The sequence below is a fragment of the Macaca thibetana genome, chromosome 7 (genome assembly GCF_024542745.1).
Source record: "Macaca thibetana thibetana isolate TM-01 chromosome 7, ASM2454274v1, whole genome shotgun sequence".
Classification (NCBI taxonomy): Eukaryota; Metazoa; Chordata; class Mammalia; order Primates; family Cercopithecidae; genus Macaca; species Macaca thibetana.
The window spans coordinates 165,109,284-165,127,840 of NC_065584.1; the positions used below are offsets into that span (position 1 = coordinate 165,109,284).

Below are 18,557 nucleotides of genomic sequence, written 5' to 3' on the forward strand. Positions count from 1 at the left end.
GTAAGTGCCCCTTAGGGAGTTGAAACCAGGGAAATTTAGTAACAAGTCCAAGCTTTTACAGGTAATAAAATGACAAAGCTGGGATTCCAGCTGTGGGCAACCTGACTCCAAGCCCATTCTGTTTACATACAGCATATTTTCTAGGGAAATTAGGCTGCTCCGGTTAAATTACGTGAAGCACGAATGCTAGGTTGAGTACTCCTCTCTGGGACAATTATACAAACTAAAACAGAAGTAATATGATGAGAACTGGGTGTTTTAGGAGAATTTCAATAAATGTATTAGGAGGAGGGGCAGTAAACTGTTAAAAATAACCCAGGTATGACAAGCAATGAGGACCACAGTTGGGATGGAAAATAAGAGGATGAAACATTTCAAAATAAAAATTATTGGAACATGGTGACTTACCTTTAGGGAAGGAAGCACAGGAAAGTAGGTTTAATTGACATGTATATGCTGTTATACTTGAGTTTGTGTTGCCATCGTTACTATTCTTTTGTCAGAATTTTAATAATTGGTAATGAATTTTCTTTACAGTCTTAGAGCATTTAATTTTGAATTTTTAATCCTGCTAAGAACTTCCTGGGTAAAAAGACATAAAGGAAAAACAAATTTTTTCAAGAGCATGATTTTAGCTAATTAAAGCTGCATGATATGTTAAGATTGAATAAATGGAATTTAAAATGTATACTTAAATGAAAGTAATAAGAATTAATGCTCAGAAAATTATAGGTTTTCAGGGATATGGTGGACTTTGACAGTTCTCTTTGTTTTTTGTTGTTATTGTTGGTTTTTTGGTTTTTGTTTTTGTGTTTTAGATCAAAAGACACTGACTTAGCTGCTTACCAGATAGGGGAACTTGGGCAAGTAACTAAGTCTTTTTGAGTATCATTTTTTTTGTTTTTAAAATAGGGATTTCAACAGCACCAACATCATAGGGTTCTTGAGAGGATTCAACAAGATATAAATAAAACAGTAAAAACAGTTCCTAGCACATACTAAACTCCAAATAACTGTTAAGTATTGTCTGGAATGTTAGAGGGAGTAATAAGTTGGGGGGTTGACTGAATGTTATGAACAGTCAAAAGTCACGTTTTATGAATTCTATTCAGTTCATAGGCTTTTGTTTATTATACCGTGCTAATCATTTTTAAAATATCTGGTAGAGTGATCTTACTCCCTGCCTCTGGATTTGTGGTTTTATAATTCCACAATGCAGCAGTTAAGGAATTGTTCTGCCTTTTCTCCCCTTATCCCTTTTCCTCTCTGACCATTTGAATGCCAGACTGATTGCCCCAAAAAGATATAGTAGCAAAGGGAGGGAGGCAGGACTTCCAATTTCTTCATAGCTACCCCATCTATGCCGTTACACATTCAGATAAACTAAATTACCCTTTTATGGTTTTTTGTCTTTTTCAGTCTTTCTGACTCTTCATGTAAAGGTGCATTTTACGGCTTAACCGATTAATGAATAAGGTTGATTCTTATTTTTTTTTAAGAATTCTGTGAGAATCCCTTTGTACCTCTTGAATTATGAGTATCATTGTTAATTTGATGCCGTGCAGGCAGTTTGACTTGGGAAAATTGGTAGTGTTACATGTTTTCAAACTTTAATCTTAATATTTTGAAGTAATTGTAATGAAAAGCTTAGTGGTCATATTGTACTTTCATCTATGACTTTTTACTTGAGTTTTTATGGAAATACGGTATTTATCTCTTCTACAGTTTTGTTGCTAGCCATGTATTTATCATTATCATTGGGAAAGTTCCTTTAATTCCTCTCTTGTACTTTAATATTGTTAATAGGCGGTGTAGCGTAGTTGGTGGTTTAAACCTGAGTTCCTCAGTCTTTTTTCTCTCTTTTTTCCCTAAGGAACCTTTTTAGGTTTTTTTTTTTTTTTTCCCTAAGTGGCCCCCACCTCCAGAGATTTTAACTCCAGAGAGATATTGCACATCTGTTTATGTGTTTTATGTATATCTGTGTTTTATACTAGAGTAAGGGTTTTTGTGACCCTTTCCTCCAAAAATCAGTGTTTTCCCCCTTGAGGGGCAAACTGTCTATACTGAGAGTGCACTTTTTATAAGCAGTGGATTCTCAAAATTTTGGTGTCAATATCCCGAAGAGCTTTTGTGTACGAGAGTTATATCTATCTAGTTAAATAAATCATATTAAAAATTAAAGCGGAGGGCCGGGCGCGGTGGCTCAAGCCTGTAATCCAAGCACTTTGGGAGGCCGAGACAGGTGGATCACGAGGTCAGGAGATCGAGACCATCCTGGCTAACACAGTGAAACCCCCTCTCTACTAAAAAATACAAAAAACTAGCCGGGCGAGGTGGTAGGCGCCTGTAGTCCTAGCTACTCGGGAGGCTGAGAGGCAGGAGAATGGTGTGAACCCGGGAGGCGGAGCTTGCAGTGAGCTGAGATCCGGCCACTGCACTCCAGCCTGGGCGACAGAGCGAGACTCCGTCTCAAAAAAAAAAAAAAAAAAAAAATTAAAGCTGAGAAAATATTGTAACTAGTAGTTTATTTTAAAATATTTTATGAAAAATAACCACTTTCCTCTCCCCCACACTTGTTAATGAGAAGAGTGGCATTGTTAACAACATTTTTGCAGATTTTTTAAAAAAGTCTGCCCTAATAGCAAGATTCTAGTAATTGCTTTGGCATTCAATCTGTTAACAGTGTTACAAAGAAAATCTGGGCTCATGTATTTGGAAAGAATATTTTAATAACATTTTCAGATTTCTTTAATATTACACCAAAACTTGACGATTGATAGTTTCTTAAAGGATAGCTGCAGTGCGAAATTGAAAACATGCAAAACAAGCTTGTTCAATATGTGGCCCCAACACAAATTCATAAACTTTCTTAAAACGTTATTTATTTATTTATTTATTTATTTAATTTATTTATTTATCTATTTTAGCTCATCCACTTTCGTTAGTATTAGTGTACTTTATGTGTGGCTTAAGACAATTCTTCTTCCACTGTGGCCCAGGGAAGCCAAACGATTGGACACCCCGATATAAAACTTTTTGTCCTGTTACATTAAAATTCATGGCCTTTCACTTTGAATGGATCTTCTGTTCATGAGTAATTTCTTACTATTTCTTGCTAAGCAACCAACACTGGTTGCTTAGAAAATACTGATTCACTGTCTTATGATGATATTTCAAATATTGATACCATATCAACTAATCACATTTCATTAATATCACCAGGAATCTTATCAGAAACTCTCAGAATATTGGAGATGCTTGTCAAGGTTTTTTTCACTTGACTGTTGTCTTTAATGACAAATACTATTAGATGTTTGAAGTGATGAGTGCACTTTGGTCATTTTCAAAAATGTCTGCTGAATACTCAAGTCTTAATAACCAGTTTATTAGTCATTCTTTCAAATAAAAAACATGTTCTATGAAAAAGGCAATTCAGTCAGCTCACAACTCAAACAATTGCACAGTGCTTTTTCTTCAGTCTTCATACTTCTTTACACAACAGGAGTGCTTCATGCATGCTTCCCAGTTTGTCACGTAAAATGTTAATAAGATGTGTATTCAGGGTCAAGATTTAGTAAAATTAATAATTTTTACTGTGAGAGCATGGTGATGAAGAATTGACTACTAGTACAGTTGGGTGCCACTGCTTTGATTTGTCTCCTTGATGAGGCTTCAGGTGTTTTTTTTTTCCCCACAATTGCTATAGCAGCATTTGTGCTCATGTCCATATGGTGAAAAAGGCAAATAACTCACTAGTATTATGAAAACAATTTTGACCTCTATAGGAGTATGTGAACCATACTTTGAGAATCATTGATCACTTATTTATTTATTTATTTATTTATTTATTTATTTATGGACGGAGTCTTGATCTGTTGCCCAGGCTGGGTTGCAGTGGTATGACCCCTGCTCACTGCAACCTCTGCCTCCCGGGTTCAAGTGATTCTCCTGCCTCAGCCTCCCGAGCAGCTGGGACTACAGGCACACGCCACCGCACCTGGCTAATTTTTTTGTAGTTTTAGCAGAGACGGAATTTCACTATGTTAGCCAGGATAGTCTCAATCTCCTGACCTCGTGATCCGCCCACCTCGGCCTCCCAAAGTGCCGGGCTTACAAGTGTGAGCCACCATGCCTAGCCTCCATCACTTATTAGCTACATGACCTTGAGCAATTACTCTGATACCAAGATCAGATAAACATAAAAGAGAAAGCTGCAGACCAGTATTCGTCACAAAATAGGCAAAAAAGGGAAAAAACTCAAAAATGTTTGACATTAGTATTTCTATACTATCATTGTTATTTTTTAATTTGATGTATATGTGTGTGTGTGTGTGTGTGTATATGTGTGTATATATATTTTACAGGGCTGTAGAAGAAAGAGGGTTCTAAAGTAGCATTTATAAAAAAGAAAGGTGGCAAAGATGGGATTCTGAAATGACTCGTCATCATTCAATAAGAAAGATGCTTGCCAGAATCCCAAATTGTATTCATAGGCTAAAGGTTTAACTATCCTCAACAGTTTTAGGACCTTTTTTTTTTTTTTTTTTTTTTAAGGGAAATGCTAAGCCTGCTGTCTTGTTTTGTAGTTCAGTCAAGTGCATTATTGCTCTTGGTTCTGAAATATGTATAAATCCTCACTACCCATCAACGGTCTTCAGATAATGTAGGGGAAGAGAAATCTAGTTGGTAACAGTAAACCGTGAATGCTTTCCTTGCGTATTTACCAGTTCAAGGAAATTTCAGTGGCAAAACATTTTCCTTCTTTGGTTAGTCTCATTCTTCATGATCTTTGAAAATAAACTCATCTGTAATACATATACACCCATTTCAGAGTAACCTTCACTTAGGAGATTGCTGTTTTTTAATAAGAAAGAGAGCCTGTTAGTACCGTCTGTCGTGTTATTCATGCCAAAGAACCAATTGCTTTATGGGAGAAATGGCGCTTGGGGTTCTTCCATCTGCTGTAATTGATTATTGCTTTCATGTGATTCCCAAACAATTCCCTCAGTCCCAGCATCACTTGCCTGTCTGACTAATGCCTCTGGCCTGTTAGTTTTTAATATTTTTTAGTTTGAAATACTTAAAAAAATAAAAATTTCCACCAATTAGGCAAGAATATCTTCATTTTAGAGAATTTTATAAGTAAAGGTACGAATCAGGGAAAACACTAGCTTCACCATCCTGGGATGTGTTCATTACTGTCCTTTTTGATGATTAATGGATGCTTCTTTTTTCCTAATTGGCAAAATATTGTATACACATTTCATATTGTGCCTTTTCATTTATTACCAGTATTTCTCTCCATCAAAAAGTATTCTAGGCCGGGCGCGGTGGCTCAAGCCTGTAATCCCAGCACTTTGGGAGGCCGAGACGGGCGGATCAGGAGGTCAGGAGATCGAGACCATCCTGGCTAACACGGTGAAACCCCGTCTCTACTAAAAAATACAAAAAACTAGCCGGGCGAGGTGGCGGGCGCCTGTAGTCCCAGCTACTCGGGAGGCTGAGGCAGGAGAATGGCGGGAACCCGGGAGGCGGAGCTTGCAGTGAGCTGAGATCCGGCCACAGCACTCCAGCCTGGGCGACAGAGCGAGACTCTGTCTCAAAAAAAAAAAAAAAAAAAAAAAAAAAAAAAAAAAAAGTATTCTAAAATATTTTTAATGACAGCATAACTTTTGTCATTAATATATATCATGCTTTAAAAAAAAACTGTATACATTCTAATGTTATTATCAGTTTATAAAAATTATAAATACACTGTGAAGCACATCCCTTATATTTTATTATTCTTTTTCTGATTATACTCTAGTCATTTTGTTGAAGACCCTTAAAGGGGAATGACTGGTTCAGATAGCAATATTTGTCTTTTATAGGGTTCTTGAAGTGAATTGCCAACTTGCTTTCCAAAAAGATTGAACCAATTTGTTATCATTTTTTACAAGCATTCAGCCCAGTTCTCCATATCTTCACCAGACATGATACTATGTGAAATGCTTTTAAAACAGAATAAATAACACACATTAGCACATGAACTTCCAGCAAAAGTTTAAATGCTTAGAAATTAAATAGTATAACATACATCAAAACTTATAATGTATATCTCTTATTACTAGGAGGGTCCAAACTGAGCTAGACTTAATGAGTTATCCATAACCTTCTGGGGGTAGAGTCTTCAAAACAGATTTCTTTCTCTAGGAGTTCTTTGTACTTTCTGAGCCTGTACAGACTTGCTTATGTAGAGTGGGTTGGAGATAAAAAGTTCAGTATGTGTCCTTTTGGTTTTTATATTTTCCTCTCCTTTAGCCCTATGTCTTGGGACAGTTATATCGAGTAGTTTGGTATATGTGGGTTTTTTTTCTTTATCTTATAAAACAGATTTGGATAATGTGTGATTGGAAGTTATATGTCTGTGTTCCTTGCTAATTTTATGTAAATTTCAGGTGTGCAACGGAGGAACATGGCTCAAGAAACTAATCACAGCCAAGTGCCTATGCTTTGTTCCACTGGCTGTGGATTTTATGGAAACCCTCGTACAAATGGCATGTGTTCAGTATGCTATAAAGAACATCTTCAAAGACAGAATAGTAGTAATGGTAGAATAAGCCCACCTGGTAAGTAATTCTAGTAAAACCCATCTGTATTCGTAATTGAAATACAAGCTTTGCAAAATAGGAAGTGTTTATTCATTTAGGATAGTTTTCATGTAGGTTAATGCCTGCATGTATAGATTTTTGTGGTTAATGAAAGTGTAGGCTATTAGTTCATTTAATATTGTATATGAGATCTTGTCTGTTTCTGTTCAAGCCAAAACCTACAACCATTTAACCAAAGCTCCAAATTTTCTTAAGGCTAAGATCAAATGAGTATAAACTGTTTCAAAATTAAGTCATCATCTACATGTGTAACCTAATGTACTGAGCATAGATTTTAATTCTGAACCTATATTCTTCACTGCTATGTCATCTTATATAAATATCTCATTTGTACTGTAGTACTTGGAAGATGTTTTTGAATTAAAGAATTTGGGCTTGGATGCTATTCAGTCCTAAGACATAGGAGTTTATTAATGTATACAACTTGTATATGGTTTCCTTCTTGGTTTAAAATTAATATATTTTTCACTGGCAAACCATTGAAAAAATTTTAAGTAAAAAAAATGAACCGGCCGGGCGCGGTGGCTCAAGCCTGTAATCCCAACATTTTGGGAGGCCGAGACGGGCGGATCACGAGGCCAGGAGATCGAGACCATCCTGGCTAACACAGTGAAACCCCGTCTCTACTAAAAAAATACAAAAAACTAGCCGGGCGAGGTGGCGGGCGCCTATAGTCCTAGCTACTCGGGAGGCTGAGGCAGGAGAATGACGTAAACCCGGGAGGCGGAGCTTGCAGTGAGCTGAGATCCGGCCACTGTACTCCAGCCCGGGCGACAGAGTGAGACTCCGTCTCAAAAAAAAAAAAAAAATGAACCAACGTACTACATATTAAAAGAAAATCTCTATACTGTGTTCTGTGGAAAATGGATTTTGATTTTTTTAGATAAGGTCTTAGACTGCTTAGCATATAGAATCACTAATGTGAAATGTGGTACTGTTACAGCAACCTCTGTCAGTAGTCTGTCTGAATCTTTACCAGTTCAATGCACAGATGGCAGTGTCCCAGAAGCCCAGTCAACATTAGACTCTACATCTTCATCTATGCAGCCAAGGTAAGATGTAGTGTCTGAATTATAATGCGAATGCCAATAAAAACTAAAGAGTATATTCTGTGTTTGATTAATTCTAATGAGGAAAACTACATAAAGCTGCTTTTAGATTAACTGGCCTAAAATGTTATCTGTCTGATTATAACTAGTTAGAAAAAGCGATTTCTTGGTTTTACCTTGGGGGTATCGGGGGTTATCGTTTAAGTCTTAGATTTCTTTTTCAGGCATCTTTTTCTGTCTTCTTTCTCATAATGTATCCTGACCTACTCCTGAAGTCCTTTGGAAGCATGTTAAGTGAAATGTTAGTCTTATTCTGCAAGTATTACTACCTTGTATTAAAAAAATACAGTCTTGTCACACATTATCTTTGTTTAATATCATGGTGTAGTACTCATATTTGTTTATATTATACTGTATATATATACTTTTTAACTCTGAAGTCACATCATTTGGAAGCCTGCATACAGCAATACTGGTTTCATTTTTATTCTGCTGTTAGGAACCACTATATTAAGTTCCTACACTATGGTTCCTTTTTTCCAATTCATGATAGGAGATGTTCAGTTTTACTATGCTGGAATATCATTTACAGCTTTGTCTTAGGGTTCTTTAAGCATGTCTTTATCATGCTAGTTTTCATTTAGTGGATTCATTTGGTACTTGAAATACACAAAGGCAGTAAAATTCTGGTTCAAATTGGTCTCTAGTTTTAAAGCTCTATGATTATGTTTAAGTTGTTAAAAAAAAGTATCTCTGTGTTCTCATCTTAATCATCTATTTAGATATGTTGAACTGTTACTGTGCACATTAGTTAATATTCATGTGTAGAGATCACCTTTTAAAATGAAATATTTTGCTTTTCTAGCTCTGTATCAAATCAGTCACTTTTATCAGAATCTGTAGCATCTTCTCAATTGGACAGTACATCTGTGGACAAAGCAGTACCTGAAACAGAAGATCTGCAGGGTTTGTATATGAGCTAGCATGTATTTTATTATTTGAGTGTTATAGGCCAGACGCTATCGTAGGTGCATGTATTAAAAAATTGCCAGCTTAAAATGCATATTTTTCTGTTTTCCCTATGAACACAATACTTTATATTTTTAAGTATTTAACATGTTGGGGAGCCATTTCACACTTACATGTAATTTTATCATCAGCATAAACGTTGCAAATTCAAAATTTGTTTATTGTGAAAATATCATTAAATGAATGGCAGTGTTACACTGTTCTCTTTTACTATTTTGGCCGGTTCAGTCTAAATACTACTCTCTAAGAAAACTGGAGCTGCTGGTTTGAGGGGAATATCTTTCTTTTGTGTTTTGACTCATTATCTGAGAGACCGTGTCCATCTTGCCTGGCACTTCTGCCCCTTCTTCCCCATGTATGCGGTAGTCACATTCAGTTGCTTGTATTCACAGCATGGTATCTATCATGTTCTTGCCCATGCTCTTTGTATCCCCATTATGTAGCTCAAAATGATCTAGGAAGACTTGAAAATTTGTATGAAGGCTTTTGTAGTAGGGAGAGAGAATGCGGAGTAGGCCATTTAGGAGGCTATTAAATCTCTGCTTAATTAGTTTGTATTCTAGCAGTGTGTGGAAGTAACGTGGTAATAAGGAAAGATGTCTGGAAAGATAAGCCTAATGAAGAGCAGTGTGTCATTCTGCCTACGGGATGATTTACCAGTGAAACTTCATTGCACGTGGTGTTCACATGATGGTAACAGATACATCTGCCAATCCTAGTTTAAGTTTGCTAAATTTTTAATTTAGGCCAAGCACAGTGGCTTGCGCCTATAATCCTACCTACTTGAGAGACTGAGGCAGGAGGATCGCTTGAGTCTGGGAGTTTGAGACTAGCCTGGACAACAAAAAATTAGCCAGGTGAGGTGACACATACCTATAGTCACAACTACTCAGGAAGCTGAGGTGGGAGGATTGCTTGAGCCCAGGAATTCCAGGCTGCAGTGAGCCATGATCGTGCCACTGCACTCCAGCCTGGGTGGGCGCCAGAGCACATCCCCCACCCCCGGTCTCAAGAATTAAATAAATTTAAATAAGCTGGGTAATTCCTCTTGCTTTTTTTTTCTATACCCAGCAAATACTTGACCCAATTTGCTTGTTTGTGTAGATTTTGCTGTAATGAAAGAATATACTGTGTGGTCAACATAAATATTCTATTCCATCTAGCATATTGTGATAAATTCATAAATGTTTTAAGTGAATTTTTATTTGTTAGTTACATCAAAACATTTAAGGAAGGGCAGAAATGAGGAATATTTTTAAAGAAATAAGGAAAAGACTGGTCATGGTAGCTCATGCCTGTAATCCTAGCACTTTGGGAGGCTGAGGTGGGCGGATTGCCTGAGCTCAGGAGTTCAAGCTCAGCTTGGGCAATAAGGGAAAACCCCATCTCTACAAAAAATACAAAAAATTAGCTGGGCGTGGTGGCACACACCTGTAGTCCCAGCTTTTCGGGAGGCTGAGGCACGAGAATTGCTTGAACTGGGAGGCGGAATTTACAGTGATCCAGGATCATGCCACCGCCCTCCAGCCTGGGCAACAGAGTAAGGCTCTTAGTAAATAAATGAATAAGAAATCTCAAGATTTAGTTATTTACCAGACATAGGAAATAAGACAAGGGTATTGTCAAAGCTTTCAGTTTTATCATAGTGGCAGTGGTGTGGTTGCTTTTTAGACAGGGAAGCTGAATAAGGTGATTTGGTTAGACAAAGTTTTAGGTATAGTGAGTTTCAAATGATCAGATTTCAAAGTTGAAAAAGCTCATTTGGAGATTGTATAGATAGTAGGTATTTAAGTGTGTGTAGTAGTCGGTATTATGCCTGAAATTTAGAAGCCCTTGTCATAGGTTGAAAAATAGTTTAAACACAAGGGAGTAAGCAGGAGGATGAGCCAGCAAAGGAGCCGAGGAAGAAACCATCTAGGTCCTGGTTAGTTTTGGGTCATAGTTGCCAAAGGATAATTTCAAGAAGCAAAGATTACATGGCAGTTTTGAGCAGTTTTGACAGAGATAGGAAGGAAGAAAACAGGATGCTAATGATGAAGATGTTCTTTATGTCTTATGATAGAACAAATTTTAAAATGTTGGCAGTGAAAAAAATGTATAAAGCTTAAGAATACAATAGTACTTACAGAAGTCTGACAAAGAATAAAGGTCAGAGATTGGCAAACTATCATAATACATATGAAGTGTTTTTATACCATTTGTGTATAAAAGTGTTTTTATTTCCATTTGTGGTGTATGGAAAACAATACCGTTTTCTCCACTTAGCCCTGAGTATATCACTTCAAAAGGTGGTCCTGATGCCATATTAGGAGAAATTGTATAGGCCCCATTTTTCATACATGATTTGAATGATTTTTAGGTTAAAAAGTACTTAGGTACTTTTTAAAGGTACTTAGGTTTTTAAAGGTACTTACAAGTTAATACTGTAAAAAAAAAAATGACTTTTAGGTTAAAAAGAAAGAACTAATAGAAGCATTTTGTTACACTCTAAAATTGAAGAATATGCTTAAATTTGGTCAACCTCTTAGTCCCTCAGATCTTGAGTCATAGTAGAAAAATACTGAATTTGGATTCATAAGTTCTATTTTCCTATCTTGATATGCCTGCTTAACTTCACTGAGCCTTACTTTCATTACTCCTAAAAGAGAATGATAAGTATGTCCCTCTTACCGGGTATTAAAAGATACTGAGATAATGGAGTTTGGATGAACTTTGTAAGCTGCAGAAGGTATTCTTTATATTGCCCGAGTGATTTGGGAGTTGTAGGAGGCCTAGAGTAAGAGAATTTTGAAGCTTTCCAACACTAGAATGATGTCATATGTTAAGATGGTAAGGTCTACATCACTGAAGCATTCTAGGAAAAATGAGTTGATGTTAGAGAACGTATAGAGGGGAATTCTGTGCTAAGTGGCAGGATGAACTAGAATTCTCAGGCTATTTCCTACTCTGAGGGTTTTTGACTTTATACAAAGTTGAATTGTCAAATCATTGGTTCAAGAAATCAGAGGGGGAACAGTCTCTTTGGACTGATTTAGGAAGGCTGTGTGGGTTTAAAAAATCAGGCAGTTCTTCTGATTCCAAAGAATGAGTGAGAATAGCCAAAGCTATCTTGAAAAAGAACAAAGTTGGAGGACTAACAATTCCTGTCTTCAAAATTGAATACAAGCTGCAGTAATCAAGACTGTGTTGTAGCAGCATGAGGATAGTCATAAAGGTAAGTGGAATAGAACTGAGAGTCCAGAAATAAACTCTTACTATATTTATGGGCAATTGACTTTCAACAGTGGTGCCAAAATCCTTTGATGGGAAAAGAATAATCTTTTAAACAAATGATTCAGGAACAACCTCATATTCACATTCAAAAGAATGAATTGGACTCCTACCTCATACCATATACAAAAATTCACCTGAAATACATGAAAGACCTAAAACAAATATAAGAGAACTATAAAACTCTTAAAACAGGTATAAATTTTTGTGATCTTGGTTTAGGCAGTGGTTTCTTAGATACGACACCTTAACCACAAGCAACCAAAGAAAAGATAGATAAATTGAGCTACATCAAAATAAAGATTTTCGCTTAAAAGAGTGGAAAAACAACTAGGCGCTGTGGTTTATGCCTGTAATCCCAGCACGTTGGGAGGCCAAGGTGGGCAGGTCACTTGAACTCAAGACTTTGAGACCAGCCTGGGCAACATGGCAAAACCCCGTCTGTACAAAAAATAGCCAAGTATGGTGGTGCACACTTATAGTCCCAGCTACTGGGGAGGGAGGCTGAAGTGGGAGGATCACTTGAGCCTGGGATGTTGAGGCCTCAGTGAACCGTTAACGCACCACTGCACTTCAGCCTGGGTGACAGAATGAGACCCTCTCTCAAAAAATAAGAGTGGAAAACCAGCCTACAGAATGAGAGAAAAATACTTGCAAATCATATATGTGATAAGAATACATAAAGAAATAATTACAATTCAACAATAGAAAACCCATTTTAAAAGTAAGCAAAGGATTTGAGTAGACATTTCTCCAGAAAATATATACAAGTTTCCAATAAACACATTGAAAGATGCTCAACAGGGCCAGGCGCAGTGGCTCACATCTGTAATCCCAGCACTTTGGGAGGCCGAGGCAGGTGGATCACCTGTAGTCAGGAGTTGGAGACCAGCCTGGCCAACATGGTAAAACCCCATCTCTACTAAAAATACGAAAATTAGCTGGGCGTGATGGCATGCGCCTGTAGTCCCAGATACTTGTGAGGCTGAGGCAGAGGAGAATTGCTTGAACCTGGGAGGTGGAGGTTGCAGTGATCTGAGATTGTGCCACTGCATTCCAGCCTGTGCAACAGAGCAAGACTCCAGCCTGTGCAACACAGCAAGACTCCGTCTCAAAAAAAAAAAAAAAAAAAAGCTCAACATCATTAGATATTAGGGAAATGGAAGTCATGAGGCACCACTTCATACCCACTCAGATGGCTCTAATCGATGACTAAGTATTGTCAAGGATGTAGAAAAATTGGAGCCCTCCTGCCTTGGTGGGAGTATCAAATGGTGCCAGATACACTGGAAAACAATCTGCTAGCTCCACAAAAAATTAAAAAGAATTGTTATATGACCCAGCATTTTGCTCTTGATTCCCAGGAGAATTGAAAACATATGTCCACACAAAAACTTGTACACAAATGTTCGTAGCAGCATTATCCATAATAAATAGAAACTACTCAGGTGGCTGTAAGTAGATGATTGGATAAAAAAAAATGTGGTATATCCATACAGTAGAATATTTAGCCACAAAGAGGAAGGATATTCTGATACATGCCACAGCATGAATGATCCTTGAAAATATGCTGAATAAAAGAAGCTAAGTACAAAAGGCTACATGTTTTATGACTTTATTTACATAGAATGTCTAAAATAGGCTAGTCATACAGAAAGATTAGTGGTTGCCAGAAACTGTGGGAAGTGGGGAGTAATTGCTAATGAGTAGAGTTTTCCTTTAATGTGACTTAAATGTTCTGAAACTAGATAGTGGTGATGTTTTTTTTGTTTTTGTTTTTGTTTTTTTTTTGAGTCGGAGTCTCGCTCTGTCGCGGCCCAGGCTGGAGCGCAGTGGCCGGATCTCAGCTCACTGCAAGCTCCGCCTCTCGGGTTTACGCCATTCTCCTGCCTCAGCCTCTCGAGTAGCTGGGACTACAGGCTCCCGCCACCTCGCCCGGCTAGTTTTTTGTATTTTTTTTTTTAGTAGAGATGGGGTTTTGCCGTGTTAGCCAGGATCTCTTGACCTCGTGATCCGCCCGTCTCGGCCTCCCAAATAGTGGTGATGGTTTTATAACCTTGTGAATATAATAAAAACCACTGAATTGTATACTTTAAAGGGTGAATTTTATGGTGTGTAAATTATATCTCCCCACCACCCCAAGACAGCTTTGCTGGAGGATAACTTGTGAGTGCAAATGCATATAGGTAGGAAAAATGAAATTTGAGAAAGAGTGAAAAAACCCATTGCTGAAGTGGTCAGTTCAGGCAGTTATATATTGAAACTAAAGCTAGAAAGGTTGTTTGGAATTTGATAAGGTATTCTTTGGTCTTAAAACTCACATAAAAACTGAGGAAACTGGATAATTTCTGGGAATCATAGACTTTTAAAAATAATACTATATTATCTTGTCCGTGAATTCATTTGGTGACTGTTGAAATTCAGGTTGTCAGCTATTAGTTTCAGGTAAGCTGAGGTTATCTGAGCCTCATGGGTATATAAACAACATTTATTGGTCCCACATTTTAGCTGTAGCATATAAGCTTTTAGATAGCCTTCCGATCCTTCACTTTAAAGACTGCATTTGCCTCAGTTAAAAAGAAACCGTTCGCCACCTTTGGGGCTTTAGGGTTAAAACTGTGAAATGTCTTTTGAGATATGCAGTGGCATTTGTATGCGTAGAAGATAGATGGATTTTCACTTCTCCATTTCCAGATCCCATTCAAATTTGTGTCTGAGTAGTTAAACCAGTTTTGTTAAAACTATAATCTTGTGATAGTGTTACTGCCATTAAATGGATGTTTTTGAATATCAGACTGTTTTTGGAGAACAGGTTAGATATTATGGCTTATATATTTCAAAACCAATAAATACAATAGTTTCATTTCTGATTGCAAATTAAGCTGTTTTTTAGTCTGTATGTATAGCCAGATAGGCTTATCTGATACTGTTGTAGGAGCTGGGGATAAACATTAAACAAGACATTCAGCCCCTGCCCTCTTGGAGCTTACATTCTAGGAATATTTATTCATTGAAAATAAAAGGTTTGATGTGTCTGTATTCTGTTTCAAAAATAATATGTTCACAGGGTATTACTAGAACTGTCTCCTGTCTGATTTCAGCATGTCTGAGTGGAGTAACATGCTATAGAGTTTGTCATTAGCGCACATTCACTTGTTTGTGGTATTTGCCTTTTGTCATCTTTTGTTAAAATATGAGATAGTGATGTTAACATAAGCAGGTTAGAATCACAGTAAATGTCTGAGCATGTATTACGTGTAGTTCACTGTGATGGGACTGGAGATTCAGATGGGGAATAAGGTAACCATCCTTCTTCTCAACGGCCTTACAGTGTAGTTGGGGAAATGAGGCACATATAGTTCAACAGATCCTTATTGTTGAGTGCCTGCTATGTGGTTGGAAACACTGGGATAGGCACTGATAATGGGATAAATAGGACAGATGTCTCCCCTCAAAGAATTCGAAGTTAAACCAGGTTGAGCCAGTGAGGGAATTTTAATACGAAAAGTGCTATACGTAGTAGGGTTTCCCACCCCAAAGTTGTGGGAGAGGCAGTGGAGGAAGAGCTGATTATATAAGCTTAAACAAGAAAAACAAGTTAGAGTTAGCCTGGTAAAAAGAGGGACAGAAGGGGCATAGAAAGAGTATTTTGTATGGAAAGCATAACTTACCCAAGAGCCCAGAGGCAAAAGAGAGTTTGATATGTCCAGGGAAACTGCAAGTACTTCCGTATGGCTAAATCATGGGGTACCGTTGAGAAATAGTGAGAGATGAGGCCAGAGAAAGAAGGATGAAGAAAATCATGAAAGACCTCTGGGCTTTATCCTGGGAGTTAGTTGGGAGCCATTGAAGAATTCTAAACATCAGAGGGAACACCATTAGATTTTCACTTAAGGCAGATGATTGCGTGCAATGTGTGAAGCATGGATTGAAGAGGGAACTCGTGAGGTACCCGGTGTTTGGAAAAGGTGTTAAGGAAAATCAGAGTGAGAAGCTACAGAGAATTGAGACAAGGAAAGGGTATTTGACCTTGATCTTGAAAAAGAAGAGGACCTAGATCAAATGGGGGAAAAAAAGGAAACCCTTTGGAATAGATTATAAGAAGTGTGAGCAAAGGTACATGGCATATTCCCAGTGTAGATTAATGGAGAGTGGATTCCTGGGGAAAGTCTGGCTGGTGATGAAACTGAAGAGGTTAAGAATTTGATCCATGGCAAATTCCACCATTTTAGAGCAAAATGACATGTCTGCAAGGTCATATTACGTGATTCTGACTCGCAGCAGCATTTATGAGGGCCAGAGTGGTTAGCAACGGGAGGGAGTCATGTTAAGATTTCAGAGTAGTAATTTAACCCGAATCTTGGTAAATCTGGCTTTGGTTTCCATACATAAATGCATCAACTTATTATCTTACAACATTTTAAAGCTTCTTTGCTTCAATTTGCCTTATTTCAAACATTTAAAGTGCTTTATGTGAAACATTCTGGGAACTTTAAACATACTTAATATTCCACAGAATCTTGGTTTCACCTTTTCCCTCCTTGTTCTCTGAGAAACCTATGTCATTCTGACCCATGCATATGGCTATTTTCTTGCACACTCCCTTAGAATATTCAAGTAGTATTTGTTTATGTGCCTTTTATTGATTAAATATGTAGTTACTAGAAAAATTAGAAAATACAGTTAAAGCCGGGCGCGGTGGCTCAAGCCTGTAATCCCAGCACTTTGGGAGGCCGAGACGGGCGGATCACAAGGTCAGGAGATCGAGACCATCCTGGCTAACACGGTGAAACCCCGTCTCTACTAAAAAATACAAAAACCTAGCCGGGCGAGGTGGTGGGCATCTGTAGTCCCAGCTACTCGGGAGGCTGAGGCAGGAGAATGGCGTGAACCCGGGAGGCGGAGCTTGCAGTGAGCTGAGATCCGGCCACTGCACTCCAGTCTGGGCGACAAAGCGAGACTCTGTCTCAACAAAAAAAAAAAAAAAAAAGAAAATACAGTTAAAACCTAAAGAAGAAAGTCTATAAAACCACTGTCAATATATCATTACATGTTCTAGATTATTTTCTAGATAGAAATACATTATTTATGCATTTTCTATACATAAATTTAACAAAAAGGGGTCCTATTTTTGTAAACAACTTTGTAATTAAATGACTAGTTTTCTGTGCTAATTAATTCCTCAGTATCCTCTAAATAATAGACTAGGGAGGGTGGGATGAGGAATAGCAAAATCTTACAGAATAATTAAATTTTGCCACCTTCCTATTTTTGTCAGCTTCAGTATCAGACACGGCACAGCAGCCATCTGAAGAGCAAAGCAAGTCTCTTGAAAAACCAAAACAAAAAAAGAATCGCTGTTTCATGTGCAGGAAGAAAGTGGGACTTACTGGTAAGGACCTAAATCAAATGTTTAAAATTAAGATACTGTTTTATAGTAATGCATAGCTTATTATTATTGACTTCAATTAAGATTGTTCCTGTTTCCTTGAGAGCTAATGCTGGCTATACTTCAGCTTCTGAATTTTCTTAAGGAAATAAAAATAGCTTTGATTATACACCTAAAAGTGAAATGAATAGCTTTTTTTTTTCTTTTTTTTTTAAAGTTTATTTCAGTTGAATTTAGAAATATTAGACAAGTAAGGTTAGTGTGCCAGATTCTGTGAAAGGTCAAAGATGTGTCTCCTGCTTTCAAGGAGAGAATATTTTGAAGTACTTAGTAAACTGGAAGTACTTTCTGTATATAAAATAGGGCTAACCATACATTGTTGTGTGGGTTCAGTGAGTTAAGACATGTAAGCAGTTAGCCCAGCCCAGTGCTGCCACACAGTAAGTAATCAGTATTAACATAGCTATCAGATGCAGATGGTGGTGGGCAGGAGAAAGAATTGTTCAAAAGCATTTAGCAAAGAAAGTACATGAAGTGCAGTCACATTGCTCTGGGAATTCAGGGATGAGAGTAACTAATTTACAATTAAAAATGGTGGTTCTTAGAGGCCCAGCAAGGAAAGGATCATGAAGGCAGAATGTTTCAGCGTGTCTCGAACAGTGAGTAGGACCTATAACTGATGGAAATAGGGGCATTTCAGGCAGAAAGAATAACTTGAAGAAAATGAATAGGGCATGTGCAGGAACCATAAACAGGGGAATGTTGCTAAATAGCACATAATACGTGAACAAGAGTGTTGTGTACTGCAATCCAACAGGAATAAAGAAATAAGACTAAAAACATATACAGTTGACCCTTGAACAACATGGGACTGTTGTAGGGGTCCACTTACAGTTTTTTCTAATATATTGGAAAATTTTTTGGAGATTTGCAGCAATTGGAAAAAACTCACAGATGAACTGTATAGCCTAGAAATATATGTTTTTATTAAGAAAAGTTAGACAAGTCTTGAATGTGTAAAACTTGTAGATACTTGTGTATTTTATCATTTGCTACCACAGAATATGCACAAATCTGTTAAAAAAATTAAAAGTTTATCAAAACTTGCTTATACAAATGCAGATCATACATGAAGCCATTCATAGTCAAGAAATGTAAACAAATGTAAAG

General features: G+C 37.4%; 2 protein-coding genes across 7 annotated transcripts in view; one reads left to right on the forward strand and one right to left on the reverse strand.

Annotated features, from left to right (window-relative positions):
• Positions 1-18,557, reverse strand: part of MTHFS (methenyltetrahydrofolate synthetase) — a 599,465-nt gene that overhangs the window by 271,045 nt on the left and 309,863 nt on the right. The window lies entirely within an intron of this gene.
• ZFAND6 (zinc finger AN1-type containing 6) overlaps positions 1-18,557 on the forward strand; it is an 83,409-nt gene that overhangs the window by 58,187 nt on the left and 6,665 nt on the right. For all 6 annotated transcript variants that reach the window (XM_050800020.1, XM_050800022.1, XM_050800023.1 and 3 more), the window contains 4 exons: positions 6,438-6,608; positions 7,594-7,702; positions 8,565-8,665; positions 17,277-17,390. In XM_050800020.1, coding sequence (XP_050655977.1) covers positions 6,455-6,608; positions 7,594-7,702; positions 8,565-8,665; positions 17,277-17,390 — 478 coding nt within the window. In that variant the 5' untranslated portion in view covers positions 6,438-6,454. The remainder of the gene's footprint in view (positions 1-6,437; positions 6,609-7,593; positions 7,703-8,564; positions 8,666-17,276; positions 17,391-18,557) is intronic.